The sequence below is a fragment of the Lissotriton vulgaris genome, unplaced genomic scaffold (assembly GCF_964263255.1).
Source record: "Lissotriton vulgaris unplaced genomic scaffold, aLisVul1.2 SCAFFOLD_1510, whole genome shotgun sequence".
NCBI lineage: Eukaryota > Metazoa > Chordata > Amphibia > Caudata > Salamandridae > Lissotriton > Lissotriton vulgaris.
Genome location: NW_028250550.1, coordinates 496,671 through 513,213, shown reverse-complemented (window position 1 = coordinate 513,213; position 16,543 = coordinate 496,671). Strand labels below are relative to the sequence as shown.

The window sequence follows — 16,543 nt, the reverse complement described above, 5'->3', positions numbered from 1 at the left end:
TTGGCGAAGAGGTACGCGGAAGGAGACTCGTATGTGCTGCCCAGAGTGTCCTTCTAACCCTGGGCTGTGCGTGCCTGCTTGTTTTGGAATGTGCCACACGCAAAATAATTTTGGGAGCATCCATGAGGGGTAAAGTGAACTGCTTGGTCTCTATTGTTTTATATTTTTTGTTCAGTTTCAAGGTTGGCATTTCTGCAATGTATTTAGTTTCAGATTTTGTGTTAGTAGATTTGTATCTATTTGCACTTTGTGTTTTCTTTTAAGTATAAATAAATCCTAAATGTGCTGGCGGTGTGTGTAGGCTGATGCTTGGCTGGCAGTGTGCGCGGACTGGCGCTTGGCTGGCGGTTTGCGTGGACTGGCGCTTGGCTGGCGGTGTGCGTGACCTGGCGCTTGGCTGGCGGTGTGTGTGACCTGGCGCTTGGCTGGCGGTGTGCGTGGACTGGCGCTAGGTTGGCGGTGTGCGGGGACTGGTACTCGGCTGGCGGTGTGCGTGGACTGGCGCTCGGCTGGCAGTGTGTGAGTAGTGACTTGCTGCTGGTCACTACACACACGGTTAGCCAAACGCCACTCCACACAATCCATGAGCTGGTGTGGTTGCTGTGTCAGGAATGTGGGCATGTGAAAGTGATGGGCCCTTGAATGGCGCTGTCTGCTGCTATGAGTGTTGTAATGTGCTGGGCCCGCGGCTGGCAGTGTGAATGGTTTTGTATGTGTCACACGTATGAAAGGTGTATGAATGGTCTGTAAAGAGGTCTGTAAAGAGGTTGTTGCCTTGTCCTGGTTCAGTTTCTCATCCTTTCAATTATTAACAGTTTATTTCATTTTTGTGAACTCTGCTTAATACAACTGCATATACGGAATCATCACTCACCGTCATGCCAAATCCAACCGGTATGTATGTGTGCTTGAGGAATAGGTGGTTGTGCAGAAATATTAGTCTTTTCTGTCATTCTCAAGCAGGGTGTACCTCGTCCCTTTTTGTAAATGTTGTAATGTGTTGGTTTCATGCCGGGTGGTGTGAATAGTCTTGTGTTTATCACGTATGAAAGATGTGTGAATGGCCTGTAAAGCGGTTGGGGCCTTGACGTGGCTTTACAGCTCATGAGCTTCGAGTCACTGGTTTAGTTTTTGTCCTTTCAATTATTGACAGTGCATTTCATTTTAGTGAAATCTCTTGTTAATACAATTTTATATACTGAACCATCACTTGCCCTCATGCCAAATCCAACCAGTATGTGTGTGTGCTTGAGGAATAGATGGCATGTGCAGTAATCTGTCTTTTTTGCCTCTCTGCCAAGGTGTACATTCCATCTAAGAAAAACCTACCAACTGTAGATCTTGTCGTAAACTAAACACCCATGGGAGTACGTGGTGATATCTCTCGTGTATCCCAACAAGTTATCTTACCCACAATGTCCTGCAAACCTCAAACGTGAATGTCACATGTTCCTTGCATTATTGTGCCAAAATGTTCACGCTTCAGAAAGAAACAATAAATTTCATACCCTCCAGCACTTCTCCAAGTATCCGAATAGAAATGGTACCTCACTTGTGTGGGTGGGCCATGTACCCACGGCAGGGAAGGGCCCAAAACCTATTGAGGCAACATCAAAATTACCCATCACAAACCAACCTAACCTGGGTTTGCAAGGGGGGGTCCCATGAGTTTTTGGCCCTGGGCTTAGCGGCCATCTAGGGAAACCTCCCAAACCCACACATTTCTGAAAACTAGACACCCGGAGGAGTCCAGCGAGGTATGGCTTGCGTGGGTCCTCCAACATTCTCTTACCCAGAATGCCCCGCAAACTTCAAATCTAGCTAAAAACCCCCACTTTTTCCTCAAATTTCTGTGTGGGAAAGTTCTGGAATCTGCTTGGATCCGCAAATTTCCTCCCACCCAGCATTCCCCAGTTCTCCTGATAAAAATGGTACCCAACTTGTGTGAGAAGACATAGTGGCTGCTACAGGAAATGGCACAAATCGTACTGTGGAGACTTCAAAATTACCTCAAAACTACCTGGTTTTGTGGGGGGGGGGGGGGCGGGGGGGAAGTGCACCTGGGTTTTGGCCCCGGGCTCGGCGGCCATTTTGGAAAACTACCAAACCCAAACATTTCTGAAAACTAGACATCCGGGGGAGTCTAATGAGGTATGGCTTGCGTGGATCCCAAAAATGTTTTCCTACCCAGAATGCCCTGCAAACCTCAAATTTAGATGAAAAACCACATCTTCCACATATTTGTGTGTGGAATCACTGTGCCGGTACAAATATCCTACTCCTTAGTGTTCCCAGTAAATGATTCCTCACTTGTGTCGGTGTCCAATGCAAATTGGTTAAAAACGTACTGAGGGAGGGATTGACCGGAATAGAATTATACTCGGGCACCCTTATAGGAAAAGATTTAAAAAACAAAAATGAGCTTACCAAATAAACTTAGCATTGTATAGCTGAATATATGCGGTCTAAACGATTTAACAAAGAGGCAAAAAACTGTGCAGATATTACGGATGATGGGAGCAGATATAGTTTGTCTCGAAGAGACTCACATTGAAGCGGCTCAAAAATCTTTGCTGAATTCTTTAGGATTTAAAGTATAGGAGCAACTTTGCAGGGTGCTCGAAAAAAGGGGGTTGGTATTCTGGTGCGAAAAACATTGCCCTTACTAGTTAATTTGGTTAGAGATGACCCATTAGGGAGATGGGTTATAGTGAAGTGCACATTGTCTTCTAATCACATATTTACAATTTGCTCTGTGTATGCTAGCACTTTAGATGATTCAGGGGTGATAGAGAACATAAACGAAGAATTGGTACATTGGCCGCTCCCGATAATTTTATGGGGTGACCTGAATCGAAGTCTGCCCAGTGATTGGAATATAATGAAATCCTGGAGGTATGCTGGCAGGAAGCCCAAAGTTTATCGAGCGCTGCTCAACTTAATTGACACTCATGGTTTAAAAGATGTGTGGGCTCACTTTAAACTTGGGCAGAATGGCTTTACTTTCTTTTCTGCACCTCATTTATCAATGGCTAGACTGGACTACTTTTTTGTTTCTTCTACTCTGATCCATGAATGTTTTAGTAATATCGCCCCACGGGTATTGTCTAACCATAATCCCCTTATTTTAAACCTAGAGGGTTGGGGTATGCAAGAATCAAGGTCGAACTGGACATTTGAAAAAGCACTGCTATACGATAATCAGTATCAAGAATATATGGCTGGATGGATTCAGGAATTTTTAAATATAAACATTGGGTCTGCCCCAACAATGGTTGTTTGGGATACCTTTAAAGCCGACATAAGGGGGGAGACACTACGGTTATCAATCCTTAAAAATGGAAAAAATAGAAGGCATTGATTAACTCACTACAAGAGCGGATGATTGAAGTGGAAAAAAAATGAGTCCAGGTAGTTCAGGTAGGATCAGGTGTGGAGGATGCACAGGAAAGGGTTATGGTCGCTAAATCTGAAATGGGGCGGTCTTAGCAGAAAAAATAGCTACCAAATGGGCAGCAACTAGAGAAAAATGTTATGGAGTGCACGTATTGGTCACCAACTTGCTATTTCTACTAGACAGCAGGTAACCACCAACATGATTTCTTCTATAAATATTGAAAATGAAGGGTTAGTTACTGATCCCTTAAAAATAGAGGAAGCCTTCCGGAAATTTTACGAGAATTTATATTCTGAGGATAAGCTCGGACCCCCCGAAGATCTAAAAAAAAAACACTAGAGAATATTTAGAGACAATCCCTCTTACTAAAATTTGTATTGATCTTAGCAACAAAATGGAAATTGCTCTGAGTGGGAAGAAATCGCAGTTGCATTGGCTAATCTTCCGGACAGTAAAGCTCCCGGGATGGATAGTAGACCGGTTGAGTTTTATAAAATCTTTTCTCAACAAATCAAGGGCTTCTTTTCTAAAGTAGTGACATCAATTTTTGAGGGCATCCCGCCACCGAAATCCTGGTCTTTGGCTAAAATTGTGATATTTCCCAAAAAAGATAAATCACCTATGCAGATGACCTCTTATAGACCTATTACGCTAATCAATACTGATTCTAAGATTTTTTCTAAAGTTATTGCTGAAAGATTGTCTCTAAACATTGAATCACTGGTTTCTAGCTGTCAACATGGCTTTAGCCCTAAAAAAGGTACAACAGAACACATCCGCCGGGCTATTACGTTGTTTGATGCTGCGGAGGTGACAGGAGACCCGATCGCTTTAATTCTCTTGGATGCTGAAAAAGCATTCGATCGGGACTCCTGGCAATTTCTCTGGACTATCATGCGGCGAGCTGGCTTTGGACCTCGGATAATTCTGGAAATTCAAGCATTGTACCATAATGCCTCAGCCAGAATTTTAATAAATGGTCACTTGACAGAACAAATACAAATTTTACGAGGAACTAGACAGGGGTGCCCTTGTTCACCCCTACTTTTCGCTCTCTATATCGACCCTTTGATAAGAAGAATAGAGCTAAATCCTGTAATTACTTCTGTGAATAGGTTCGGCATAGAGACAACGATCATGGTTTATGCCGATGACATAGCCATAATTACTCCAGAACCTGAGATAGCTATTAATATTCTAGAACTTGAGCCTCAAAAGTTTGGGCTGATTTCTGGCTATGCCTTAAATAAAGCTAAAACGCAGATTGTGGTTAATGGGAAAATTGATTGGGTGGATAGCAGAATCACGAAGAAAGCGAAATATCTGGGAGTGGATATTGTTTCAGACTTAGATAAAATGGTCACAGAAAATGTAACTCCTTTGGCTACTAGCATGAAGAAGTCACTTAGAAAGATTGACAATTTACATCTAACTATTGTCGGACGGTGTAATGTATTAAAAATGACATATTTCCCCAAATTGCTTTATTTTTTCCGGGCAATTCCGCTTATTTTTAACAACCAAATTCTTTCAGTCTTTGAACAAATTTTTTCTCAATTTATCTGGGCATACGGGCAGCCAAGAAGGGCCTTTAATCTTCTTTCATTACCCAGGGAAAGAGGCGGGTGGGCACTCCCAAACCTAAAACTGTATTATTGGGCCGCTGCGCTGCAACATTGTAGTGAGTTATTTAGGGAAGATTGGATCCTTAGTCCTTCCGGATTGCCATCCTTCTATCTCTTACTCCTTGGTGAAAATGTACGGGGTTGTCTTTGGCGTAACCTTGAGTATAGTTATTACAAAAGGGTTAGATTCAAAACATGGAGTAGTGCGTATTGGGTTTTCAGTAGAATCTGGAAGATGTTTGGAATTGCTAAACTAAACTATTATACCCGCATTAATAGTAATGATAATCTAACGCTAATGATTAAGCCTGTATATCTTCAACAGTGGTGTTTGGGAGGTATATCCAGAATAGGAGATTTAATTAGTAATAATCAGATTCGGCCATTTGAGGAATTGAAACGTTGCTATAAGTTCAATAATAACCAGACTTATCAGTATCCTGCTGTTGCCAGCTATTTATCAGATAAAATGAGGGTCTCTGTTGTTTTTTCATCAGTGGGTCTCATAGACAAGTTACTTGGTATTAAGCTTCCTGAGATAGGGGAAATGTATCTTCTTCTTAACGAACAAAAGCCAGACGATTTAAGCAAGATAGATGCTAAATGGCAGCTTAAAATGAATACTCAGCCAAATGCCTTCTGCTCCGCTCTGGGATTAGCGTAAACATATCTGCTCTCCCCCAAAGTACAGGCTCAATTCTATAAGACGGTCTATTTTTTGTATACAACTCCAAACAAGGTTGCTAAGTGGACAACTGGCCCTGGGACTTTTTGTCCGCGATGCACTGAATTTAGTGTGGACTCAGTGCATATGTTTGCTTCATGCCCAAAGCTCGATCTATTGGTGAAGGAGATACAATGTTTTTAGGGTAGAATACTCTTGGTAAATATCCAACTTACCGCAACTACTATTATGTTAGGGCTCTATGACTGCTTGGAGTTAAAGAAGGGGGGTGCATTAGTGTTTGTAGCTATGACTATCTTGCGGATATGTATTGCCATGTATTGGAAGGATTTAAATCCTCCATCATTTGGGCAATGGCAAGCTAGATTACTTGTGACTTATAGATTAGAGAGAGCGATTTATGCTAAAAAGGGCAGAAGGGCAAAGATAAGAGGGCTGGTAGTCTGGGATCCCTTAACCAGATGGCTTGATACCCTGAATGCTCCTGTTGATTTATGAAGGATTTTGTTGAACTTTTCTCTTTGTTGTCTCCCTGTGACGACTCTCCCCGATTTGCTTCTCTTGGTCTCCTTTGCTTCATCCTTCCCCAATTCCCTCCAGGGCTACTCTCGGCTGTCCCTTTGGCTTTTTGTTTTTTTCCTCCTTCTCTTCTCCTACTTGTTCTTCTGATGATTATGATATGGATGATGATGGAATTATTCACTCTCACTGAAGCCTCAATGTATGTAAATTTAAGTATAGGATTTTGGCTTTTTTGGGGGGACCCAGGGTGGGGGGTGGGGGGGACTATGTTTAGAGATGGTATAATTGTATTATAATGGTTGTTTTTGGAAAATAATTTTTGTTATAAAATTTAAAAAAACGTATATTTAAAAAAAATGTAGCGCTTGAAATTATCAGTGCTATACTCTTAGTTTTGGGCTCTTTCCAGTCACAGGCGCCTGCCCCAACCACACAAGTGAGGTATATTTTTACTCAGGACACTCGGGGGAACGCTGTGGGGTAGGACATTTGTGCCGGCACGTTGATTCCACACAAAAATATGTGGAAATGTGTTTTTTCCAGCTAAATCTGAGGTTTGCAGGGCATTCCGGGTAGGATAACGTTGGGGGATCCACGCAAGCCATAGTTCATTTGACTCCCCAGGGTGTCTAGTTTTCAGAAATTTTGGAGTTTGGTAGTTTCCCCAAGATGGCCGCTGAGCCCGGAGCCAAAACACCAGGTACCCCCCCTTCTAACAGCAGGTAGTTTTGTTATAGGTAATTTTGACGTCTCCACAGTACGATTTGGTCCATTTCCTGTTACAGCCACTATGCCTACCCACACAATTGAGGTACCATTTTTATCTGGAGACCTGGGGGAACGCTGGCTGGGAAAAAATTTGTGGATCCATCCAGATTCTAGAACTTTCACACACAGAAATTTGAGAGAAAAAAAATATATTTTCAGCACAATTTGAGGTTTGCAGGCGATTCTGGGTAGGAGAATGTTGAGGGACCCACGCAAGCCACCCCATCCTGGATTCCCCTGGGTGTCTAGTTTCCAAAAATGTATAGGTTTGAAAGGTTCCCTAGGTGCCGGCAGATCTAGGGTTAAAAAACTACAGATAGGCACTGCAAAAAAAAAGGCTCAGTTTTCACTGTGAAAATGTGGTGCGTCCACGTTGCGTTTTGGGTCGTTTCCTGTCACGGGCACCAAACCTACCCACGCAAGTGAGGTAGCATTTTTCTTGGAAGACTTTGGGGAACGCGGGGTGGGTGGAATTTTGTGGATCCACGCAGATTCTAGACCCTTCCACCACAGAAATGTGAGGAAAATGTGTTTGATTTGACAAACCTTTAGGTTTGCAAGGGATTCTGGGTAACAGAACCTGGTGAGAGCCAGTCAAGTCACCCCATCCTGGATTCCCCTGGGTGTCTAGTTTTCAAAAATGTATAGGTTTACTAGGTTTCCCCAGGTGCTGTTAGAGCTAGGGTTCAAAAACTACAGGTACGCACTTTGCAAAAAAAGGGTCAGTTTTACACGTTGCTTTTTAAGCCGTTTCCTGTCGTGGGCACTAGGCCTACCCACACATGTGAGGTAGCATTTTTATCGGGAGACTTAGGGTAACACAGAAGTGTAGAGCAACTGTTATTACCCAATGACTTTCGATGCATTTCTGCCTTCCACATGAAAGACAAAGTGCAAATATGAAGTCATTTTGAAAAATGACCTATAATTCTCATGCTAGTATGGGTACTCCCAATTTCGGAAATGTGGATATATCTACGGTTTCTAAACTCTATATTTTGTTCCAATTTCAGAAATACATAGGTGTCTTTCATATAGATTTTCCATGCATATATTTTCCCAAATTAGGTGCTATATACCCGGTACATAATGAAAAACCATTGCAAGACGCTGCTCAGTTATTGGCTCTGGGTTAGTTAGGTTCTTGTTGAATCTACAAGTCCTATATATCCCCACAACCAGAAAGGTCCAGCGGATGTAATGGTATATTGCTTTCAAATAGTTGTCGCAATTAAAAGAAGTTACAGGTGAAAACGCTGGCACAAATGGCTGTTTTTTTCAACTACTTTTCTATTTTTCCTATATTTAACTATTAGTTTCTATAAAGAAACCATAGAGGATCTGCACAAATGATCCCTTGCTGAATTCAGAAGTTCGCCTATTTTTCCAAAATGTATAGCTTTCCAGGATCCATAATAGCTTTCATACGCATTTCTATTGTTAACTGAAAGAAGGTTGAAAGCACAAAAAATAACAAAAATAGGCTGGATCCCAGTAAATTGCCAAACCTGTGTAAAAAAAATTTGGTTTTCTGACAAACATTTGCTGCCCCCACATTTAATATTCCTTGTACCTACTTGGCCACAATAAGAGAAAAGTACTAGTTGGGGTTTGTAGTTACAGAACGTCGAGATTTTTCCAAAATTAAAATGAAATATTTTAGTTTTTTTTTTAAATTAGACTGAGGTATTTTTTTAGGAGAATGAAATACTAAGACAGCATAGGACTACACTACACTAAACCGCAAGAATAAGCCATTTACTGTTACAATGGTAATCTATACATAACTTACTTGTGTTCCAAGATGATATATTGATAATGGTTAAGACCAGGGAAGATCATGAAAAATATTATTCCAAGTACTCGGTATTTTAGAGAGCAGAGGTTTAACTGCAGAGCACAGTAAGTCTAAGTTTGCATGTTACGTATTTGGGTCATCTCGTCAAAGGTGATGGCATCAAACCTAAGAAGGAACTACTGGATGCCATTAGTAATGCACTTGAGCCCAAGAACCAGATTGAATTACGTGTCTTCCTTGGCTTAGTAGAATTCTATTCCAAATTTGTAAAAAAAATCCACAAAAACATATGACATGAGACAACTTCTTAAAACAAAGGAACAAATATGAATGGTTCAGTGCGTGTCAAAATGCATTGTGTTCTCTTTAGGACTAATTATGCAAGGCTCCCCCACTATAAGGTTTTGACCCTTTCCTACCCATCACTGTCACCACGGATGCTAAAGGAAGAGATCTTGGGGCAATACACTCTCAGAAAAATGCCTTGGGCAGAGGAGATACCAAAGCGTTTGCATCCAGCTCTTTGACACTTGGCGAAGAAAAATATTCAGTCATTAGCTTCTGTGTGGGGGTTAATGCACGACCGAAAATGCGTCCGGGGTAGCAAAGTCACTTTGCGCAGCGATCATAAGCCATTAATTAAAGTGTTGACCACAAAAGGCCTCTACACTGCTTCCCCAAGATTAACCCGCATGTCTGTTTGACTTAAATTATACAGAACAGTATGTGGCAGGAGTTTAGAATGTGGTGTTGGACTTTCTAAGTGGTATGCCTGTACCTTTGAATATCGCAAAGGAAGTCATAGTTGAAGATTTTTGTGTGGCAAACATGCATGAAGAGTTGCATGGCATAACTGTGGAAAGAAATTTGTCCCCAAGGAAGTGTTGCCTTTTTTAGGAAATAAGACATGAATTATCGGAAGAAGGTGGTTTGCTATTAAGTGGTAGGGTCATTACCCCTGTCAAAATTGAGAATGAAGATTCTTGAAATTTGCATTGAGGGGCATTTTGGAATTGGTAAAACAACATTTAGAGTGAAGAATTGGTAATGGTGGCCTGGAGTGGACAAAGAAATAGAAAAGAAGGTCAGAGATTACATACTCTGTGAAAATTGAGACAAAACTCAGGTCACATTTAGACCTCACCCCACTCCCGCCCGTGCTATTTCATGGTCTTAGGAAAAAGTGAGTGTGGATAAAATGGGACCCATACAGGAACAGAACGAGCAAGTGTATGTCTTAGTTCTTATCTACCACCTTTCTAAGTGGCCTGAAATTGGGGTGGTAAAAAAGGCTGATGCTAGCGTCATTAGATTTTTTGATAAAATCTTCATCAGAGAAGGGTTGCCCAACAGTATCCTAAGCAACAATGGACTGCAATTTACGTCTGATAGTTTTAAGGTATACTTGCATAGAAACTGTATTGTTCGCAAGACTACCCCAGCAGGTGGTGCTGTGGAATGGTTCAACCGTGTTGTCAAATGCACAGTCCAATTATCTAGCAATAATAGCTTAGCTTGGGGAAACAGTGGTACACAAGACTTTGGGGACGTACAGAATCACCCAGTGCAGTAGCACAGGTCTCTGTCCCTTCGATCTCATGAGTGGCAGGACGCCCATGTCCAAGGAGAATGTTGGTTGGATGGAAGTAGCCAGGAGAATGAATTGGTCATCTGATGTAGTCAAAGGTAACCTACAGAAAGCACAGAGTGTGTAAAAAAAATGTTATGACAAGAACATAATAAGGCAGTTTAACTTAAGGTGGGAAACATAGTAAGAGTAAAGAAAAGTGGACATATTGGCAAAGGCCAAAGCAGGTTTTCCCAACAACTTGCAGTGGAAACAACGTTTTTTGTAATGCAGCCTTATTGAGTGATGGGAGAGTGTGGCACTTATCTGCGATTGTGGTATGCAAGCATACATTTGGGACTGATACACCACAGGGAACAAATAGGGATGAAACAGCTGAATGGAGTAATGGATGGTGGTTTCAGGAGCGTGAACAGACTAAAGGTCATGATCGTGCTATTAACCAGGATCCCTGTCAGGATGCAGAATCCTTTGCTAAAATAGATGAAATGACCTCTACCAGCTTCAAAACAAGTGGAGTACACCGTCCTGCAGTAACACCGAAGAAATTACAAGACTAAGTCTGTGAGTAGCTTCTTCCTGGGGTTTATTTAGTTCCTTCTGATATTGTAGTAACTTGTGGTTGTTCCCCACAGCCTATGTATGGAATACCTATTACAGTTACAGTTTTGTTTTAATGTTATAATATAGGCTCTTTAGCAAGGGTCACAGTGGATAATTTGTTTCATCTTCAAAATGTGTTCGAATTTTATACGAGTCTCTTACTGGAGTTTTAAGTTGTTGTTTCTTTTATTATTAATTGTTGTTTTAGGCAATAATTCTGTGTTTATAGCTTTGAGTTGTTTTTGTATAAAGGTGGAGATGTGATGTGAATTGTGCTGAGGATCCCCCCTGCTAGACACCTTGTGAGTACCATTGAGTTGGGTAACAATGAACATCTGTTATTCATCGCCAAGAGACCTCTGGGTGAACGTGCGCTTTACAAATACACATGTTTATGTTATGTTACATACTGTTCCCCTCTGGTCACTGTCATAAACTGTGTGCTCTGAAATGTTGACAGACAGCTGATGACTGACCGGAGAGGACCCGGGGCACCACTTCTCCGGTCCTTCCCTCACAAGTGTGTTGAAAAGTACTATACCAATATTTTACTTCTACCAGCCAGTGTGTCCCACCAACCCCCCCAACTCAGGAGCACCTAAAGACTAATGTTATTCTAATTCGTCATCTATGGTGACCTGGGTGAGGAAGGGCGAAGACTGTGCTTTGCTCTGGCAGGCTAAGGTTCGGATCTTTTACATTGATGTGAATAAGCTACTATTATGACTGTCAATTCTTTGCAATATAGAACATTCTATTGCTCACTGTGTCTACAACGGGAAGGATTCAAGCATAGGAATCTATGGAAGATACTAATAATGGAGAACTCCACTTACAGATATGTAACTTTTCTCAGCGTGGAATAGATGAAGAGACCTAGATACAACTGACTCGGCTGCTATTTTCATATATTCTGTTACAGCAGTTTATTCTTTTTGAAAGAAGGTGCTTGCCCTGAAACTGAATAATGCTAATAAGCAGGATACAAAATCTGCAGTCACCCAAGGTCACCTTCTAATGAGACTGAATTCTGAACAAACTGAAGACTTTTAGCAGGAAACACTGAAAATTTTAGCTTTTCATGGTGAGCTATGTGTTGTGGGTAAAAGAGGATATAATGTAGAGGTAAACAACACTATGAAGGGGCACAGAAGAAACTGAGATACTCCTTTCCTAAGAGAGAGATACAAAGTCTATTGCTCGGGCTGTAGCTGCTCTTGTTGGGTAGATTGGCGCAGATTATCCCACTAGTCCAAAGAGCACCTTGACCATGATTAGCATTGGGTCAGAATGGAATGATGTATTTACTGGGTGCAGTGATTAGCTTATAGTCCACATTTGCCACTCAGTAATGAGGCATTAAATGCTGAATTAGTATTTAACACAACAAATGTCATATGTTTTATCTTTTAAACAATACATTTGGGTACATTTGAGCTGTCGAAATCCATTAGGGGAAATCAGAATGATTAAATGATCAACTCACAAATCAGAATTATGATACTGATGGAGCAAGGTGGTGAAACAAAATGTTGTGTACCCCTTGTGAAATCATACTCCAATAACAGTAACTCGTATTAATGAAACGCCGTGCATGTATAACCAACGTAGAATAAGAAATGCACCTACACAAATACACGTGGGAAAATTAATCTTGCTTGTGTTGCAATCATAATTAACTAATTATGTGATTTTGTCATGTCCTAAAGTAATAAGCAGCTTTAAAATAATGGAATGCGGAATAAATGTGCTTTTGTTTATGTGTCTTTGTGTAAAAACATGAAAATAAAGTAAGTATATTGCGCTTAAATGTAGCTATTTGCTAGGTAAATACTAATTGGGAAAACCTTAGTAAGGGGGAGGTAAACAGAAGGGTTAAACGATTTAAATTAATGTTAGTTTGTGTTTGTTACTATGATAGTTCCAATTCCTGAGTTGTGAGGCCTAAAAGAAAATGGTGTCACTCGATTATTGTGGCCACAAAAGAACTGCGCATGTGTGAGAATTGAATGCGAGCAGCTTGAGCCTGGACTGACTACGGTTAAAGGTCGATTTGGACTGGAAGTGCAGATGGCTGCCAAGTGATGAGTACAGTGGTACAGAACGTGGGAAATATGCAGAACGTTGCAAGTAGGGAACTGGACTAGGCTGGACACTGAATAATACAATGGACCCATTAGAAAAATTGCGGACGGAAGGAAACTTGAGTTTTGATGACGAGATGATGCTCATTCACACCAAAATTGTCCAATCAGAACTCACATTTAAGTCAAAAGACACTCTTTTAGCTAGATAGAGCTAGTGAAAAAGGTATAAAAAGTGCTGATTTTACTGAAGGGGATTGCTTCCTTCAATTTCCTACTGAGATGCTGCCGGATTGCTGATTTTCCTGAGATGTAAGAATCCTGTCTAACTCTGTTTTCTTTTACAGGGAAATGCACTTTATCTGAGAGTCTAGTTAGGGATGTTAGGAGAATAGGTAAATGGTTTGGGAACTATCCGTCTTTTGCTAATATCTGATCTATTCAAGATAATGGAAAAGTCTATTCTTGGGTTTTCTTAAATAAATGATGTAACTGTCTTGAAACTGAATCCGTATATTTTAAATGTTGAATTTTTCTGAAATAAAATAAAGTGAATAATCTTAGACATGCTGAATTTGCTATTAATAACAATTAGATAAATAGAGAAATAAGCTGGTCTTGAGTTTTCCTACGCCTATTTTTTTACTAGCAGATCCATTGATCTCAATGGTGGTGTGTCTAATAAAATTTTGTATTTTATGAAACCATGGTAAATACATCTAAAACTGCAGGTGTAAATAGTATAAATATGCAATTTAGTTTTTAGACACTCCACTATGATACAGCAGCTTTTCCTTTGAATTCACCGATCCATGAAGTAAAGTGTAAGTGTTTAAGAGTGATTCACAGTGATATGGGCCCCACTGTTTGAGTTTATGTTAGAAATTATACTTCAGGGAGAGGTGACATGTCTTTAGAAAATATTTCTGGAGAAGCGCTGCATCAATACCAGTGCAAACTTCTATTTTCACATTAATCAGGAAATGCACACCAGATCTTAATAAAGGCCTGGGTAGGTGCTCTGGAACAATCAAGAGATCAGTGCAAGGTGATGCTACTGGACTTATGCTTCACTGTTAGAGGAAGTGCATTAGCTTTTTCTAGGTTTCGGCAACTCAAATTTTATGTTAAAACCTAGCTCTTGTTTTTTAATAACAAACAGTTTGCGTGGATTAAAAATCTTCTAGTCTTGTTGCTTTTTGTACCGAACGATGTGTTTGGATCATAATATTGTCAGAGAAATTTCTGGCAACCACAAAGTATACAATGTTTTTTTTTATATAACTGCGTGGAGGAGAGAATCAGCTAAGAAGAACAAGGGGCAAGGATATCCCCTAAATAATCAGAGGACACTCTAGGTGTTATCTGAGAACACTGCTGCTTCAAACCAGACTCAAGGAAAGCACCCCCGGACATCAACAAAGAGAATATCTGAAATTGAGGGGCATTGTAAAGGATAATTTGGATATGAACTGGAAAACTATTTCAGGTATGAAAGGAGGGCACATTTTAGATATAAAATTTGGTGACATTTTCTAAAGTAAACTCAATTGTGATCAATAACATAGGAAAAATTACATTTCAAATAAAGCCGGATTTTGGAGAAAGTCTCCTATTTTATCCATCTTCCAAACAGAGGGGCATTCTTCCTTACCCACTGAAGGACTTGGTATTCCACCCTTCTGACTCCATCATAGCCTAGTCGTAATCCCATATCCACAAGGGCTAAAAAAAGTGTTTACTCCACCCTTCAAAGTTGGGTATTCTCTTTCTCATCCGAAGCATTGCGAATGCTGCTCCTACCATTAAGAGCCTGTTTAACACCATATCCCCCTTGCTGTACTTTTGCAGCCTTTCACTTACCATGTAATTAAACCTTTGCCAGCCACTACCAGTCAGGGTATGCCCTCCCATGTACCGGTCCCTCTAGGCAACACATCAAGACCCTAGAAAGTTAGATACACTCACCGTGAGAAACCTTTTCCACAGTGGCTGCAGATGTAGGGCTTGTGTATGGTTCCGTCGTGTGAACGCACATGATAGCTCATGCGGTCCTTGCGCTTGAAGCGTTGCTGGCAGATGGGGCACTCATACGGCTTCTCGTCTGAGTGAGACAGCTTGTGGCGGTTCAGGTGGTAGACATCACGGAAAGCTTTGCCACACATGTCACAGGCATGGTTCTTGCGGATCCGCTTACCCGAGGCTGTAGTGGTCACCAGTCCGGCGCCATCCCCCTCTGAGGTTGGTGGAGTAGCTTCAGTCACCCCTCCACCACTGGCGATAGTAGTGATACCCACTGCATTATGCATCGGCACAGTTGCTGCTACGCTAAGCAGGCTAAGCGGTACCATGGTGGGTATTTTGTTGGTAGTAGTGGCTGCACTGCGTGGCTTGACACCTGTGTGTATAGCTTCATGACGCCGCAGGTTGTAGCCATTCTTGAACTCTTTAGAGCATAAGGTGCAGATGTAGGGTCCTTTGCTCTTCGACCCTTTCCGGGGGTCAAGCGGAGTGCCTGGTCCCGCGATGCCCGGCAGGCCCTGCTTCAGAGCTGCTGTGTCCACCGTAGAAGCCTGGGTGACTCCACCATTATTCCCAGGAGATGAGGCAATAGCAGCAACTGCTGCAGCAGCTGCAGCAGACTCTTGGGCAGCATTGACTGAGGACAGCACTGGCAGCAGCTCTACCTGCAGGGACTCTGCCGGGGTGGGCACAGAGGGCGGAGTCTGGAGCCCCAAATAAAGGGAAAAAGAAACAAAAAAAAGAGAATAAACACCTTCCATAGTAACAAAAGCCTAAACATGTCTCTTAAGATATGTGAAATCATTCAACAAGGCAGCTGAGGCCTGTGAGTCAGGATCTTAAAAGGATTACTTACTGCCAATACAAACGTATCACAACACATTACTAACCGTAAAAGAGTAAAGTGTGGGTGTTGCATACTATTAACATGTAACATTTTATAATTGAAATACTAAGAGGCAATACTAATGACATACGGTGAGTGGAACAAATGCTAGTAACAGGAATCCTTTTTAGGTTGAAGCCTGTTGGGTTTGCTTAAGAAATCTTGGGGACATTCTGAGAGCTTCTTTGGGAATGCATTCCATCTATTGCTCATCACTGGTATTGTGGTTTGTAAGTCACATTTGCCTGCTTTCGATTTGCTGATTTTATTTATTTCAGGCTATCCAGCTTGAGTTAGTCCATCCCGTAGAGTACAGCCTGTTTACAAGGGCTCCTTGTATTCTTCCACAAAAGCGTCCACGAGTGTTTGCTTTCTGTAAACAGGCCTTGACATTCTGTTCTTCTCTTGTCACATTTGCTGTGCATTCAAAGACATAGGTCAGATGTCAGGCACTGTATTCCGAGGGAACATAGTGTTTACTTTTCTTTTTCTGACTTCAAAGTGAGAATATTTATGTGAAAATCCTACTGGGTCCCCATGTCCGACGAGGCTGTAGGATTTTATT

The 16,543-nt window shown here is 41.4% G+C and overlaps 1 protein-coding gene across 2 annotated transcripts in view; it reads right to left on the bottom strand.

Moving 5' to 3' along the window:
- MAZ (MYC associated zinc finger protein) overlaps positions 1-16,543 on the bottom strand; it is a 144,760-nt gene that overhangs the window by 59,574 nt on the left and 68,643 nt on the right. The window contains exon 2 of one of the 2 annotated variants that reach the window (XM_086950595.1): positions 15,039-15,808. In XM_086950595.1, coding sequence (XP_086806721.1) covers positions 15,039-15,808 — 770 coding nt within the window. The remainder of the gene's footprint in view (positions 1-15,038; positions 15,809-16,543) is intronic. The other variant, XM_086950596.1, reaches the window with a different exon arrangement.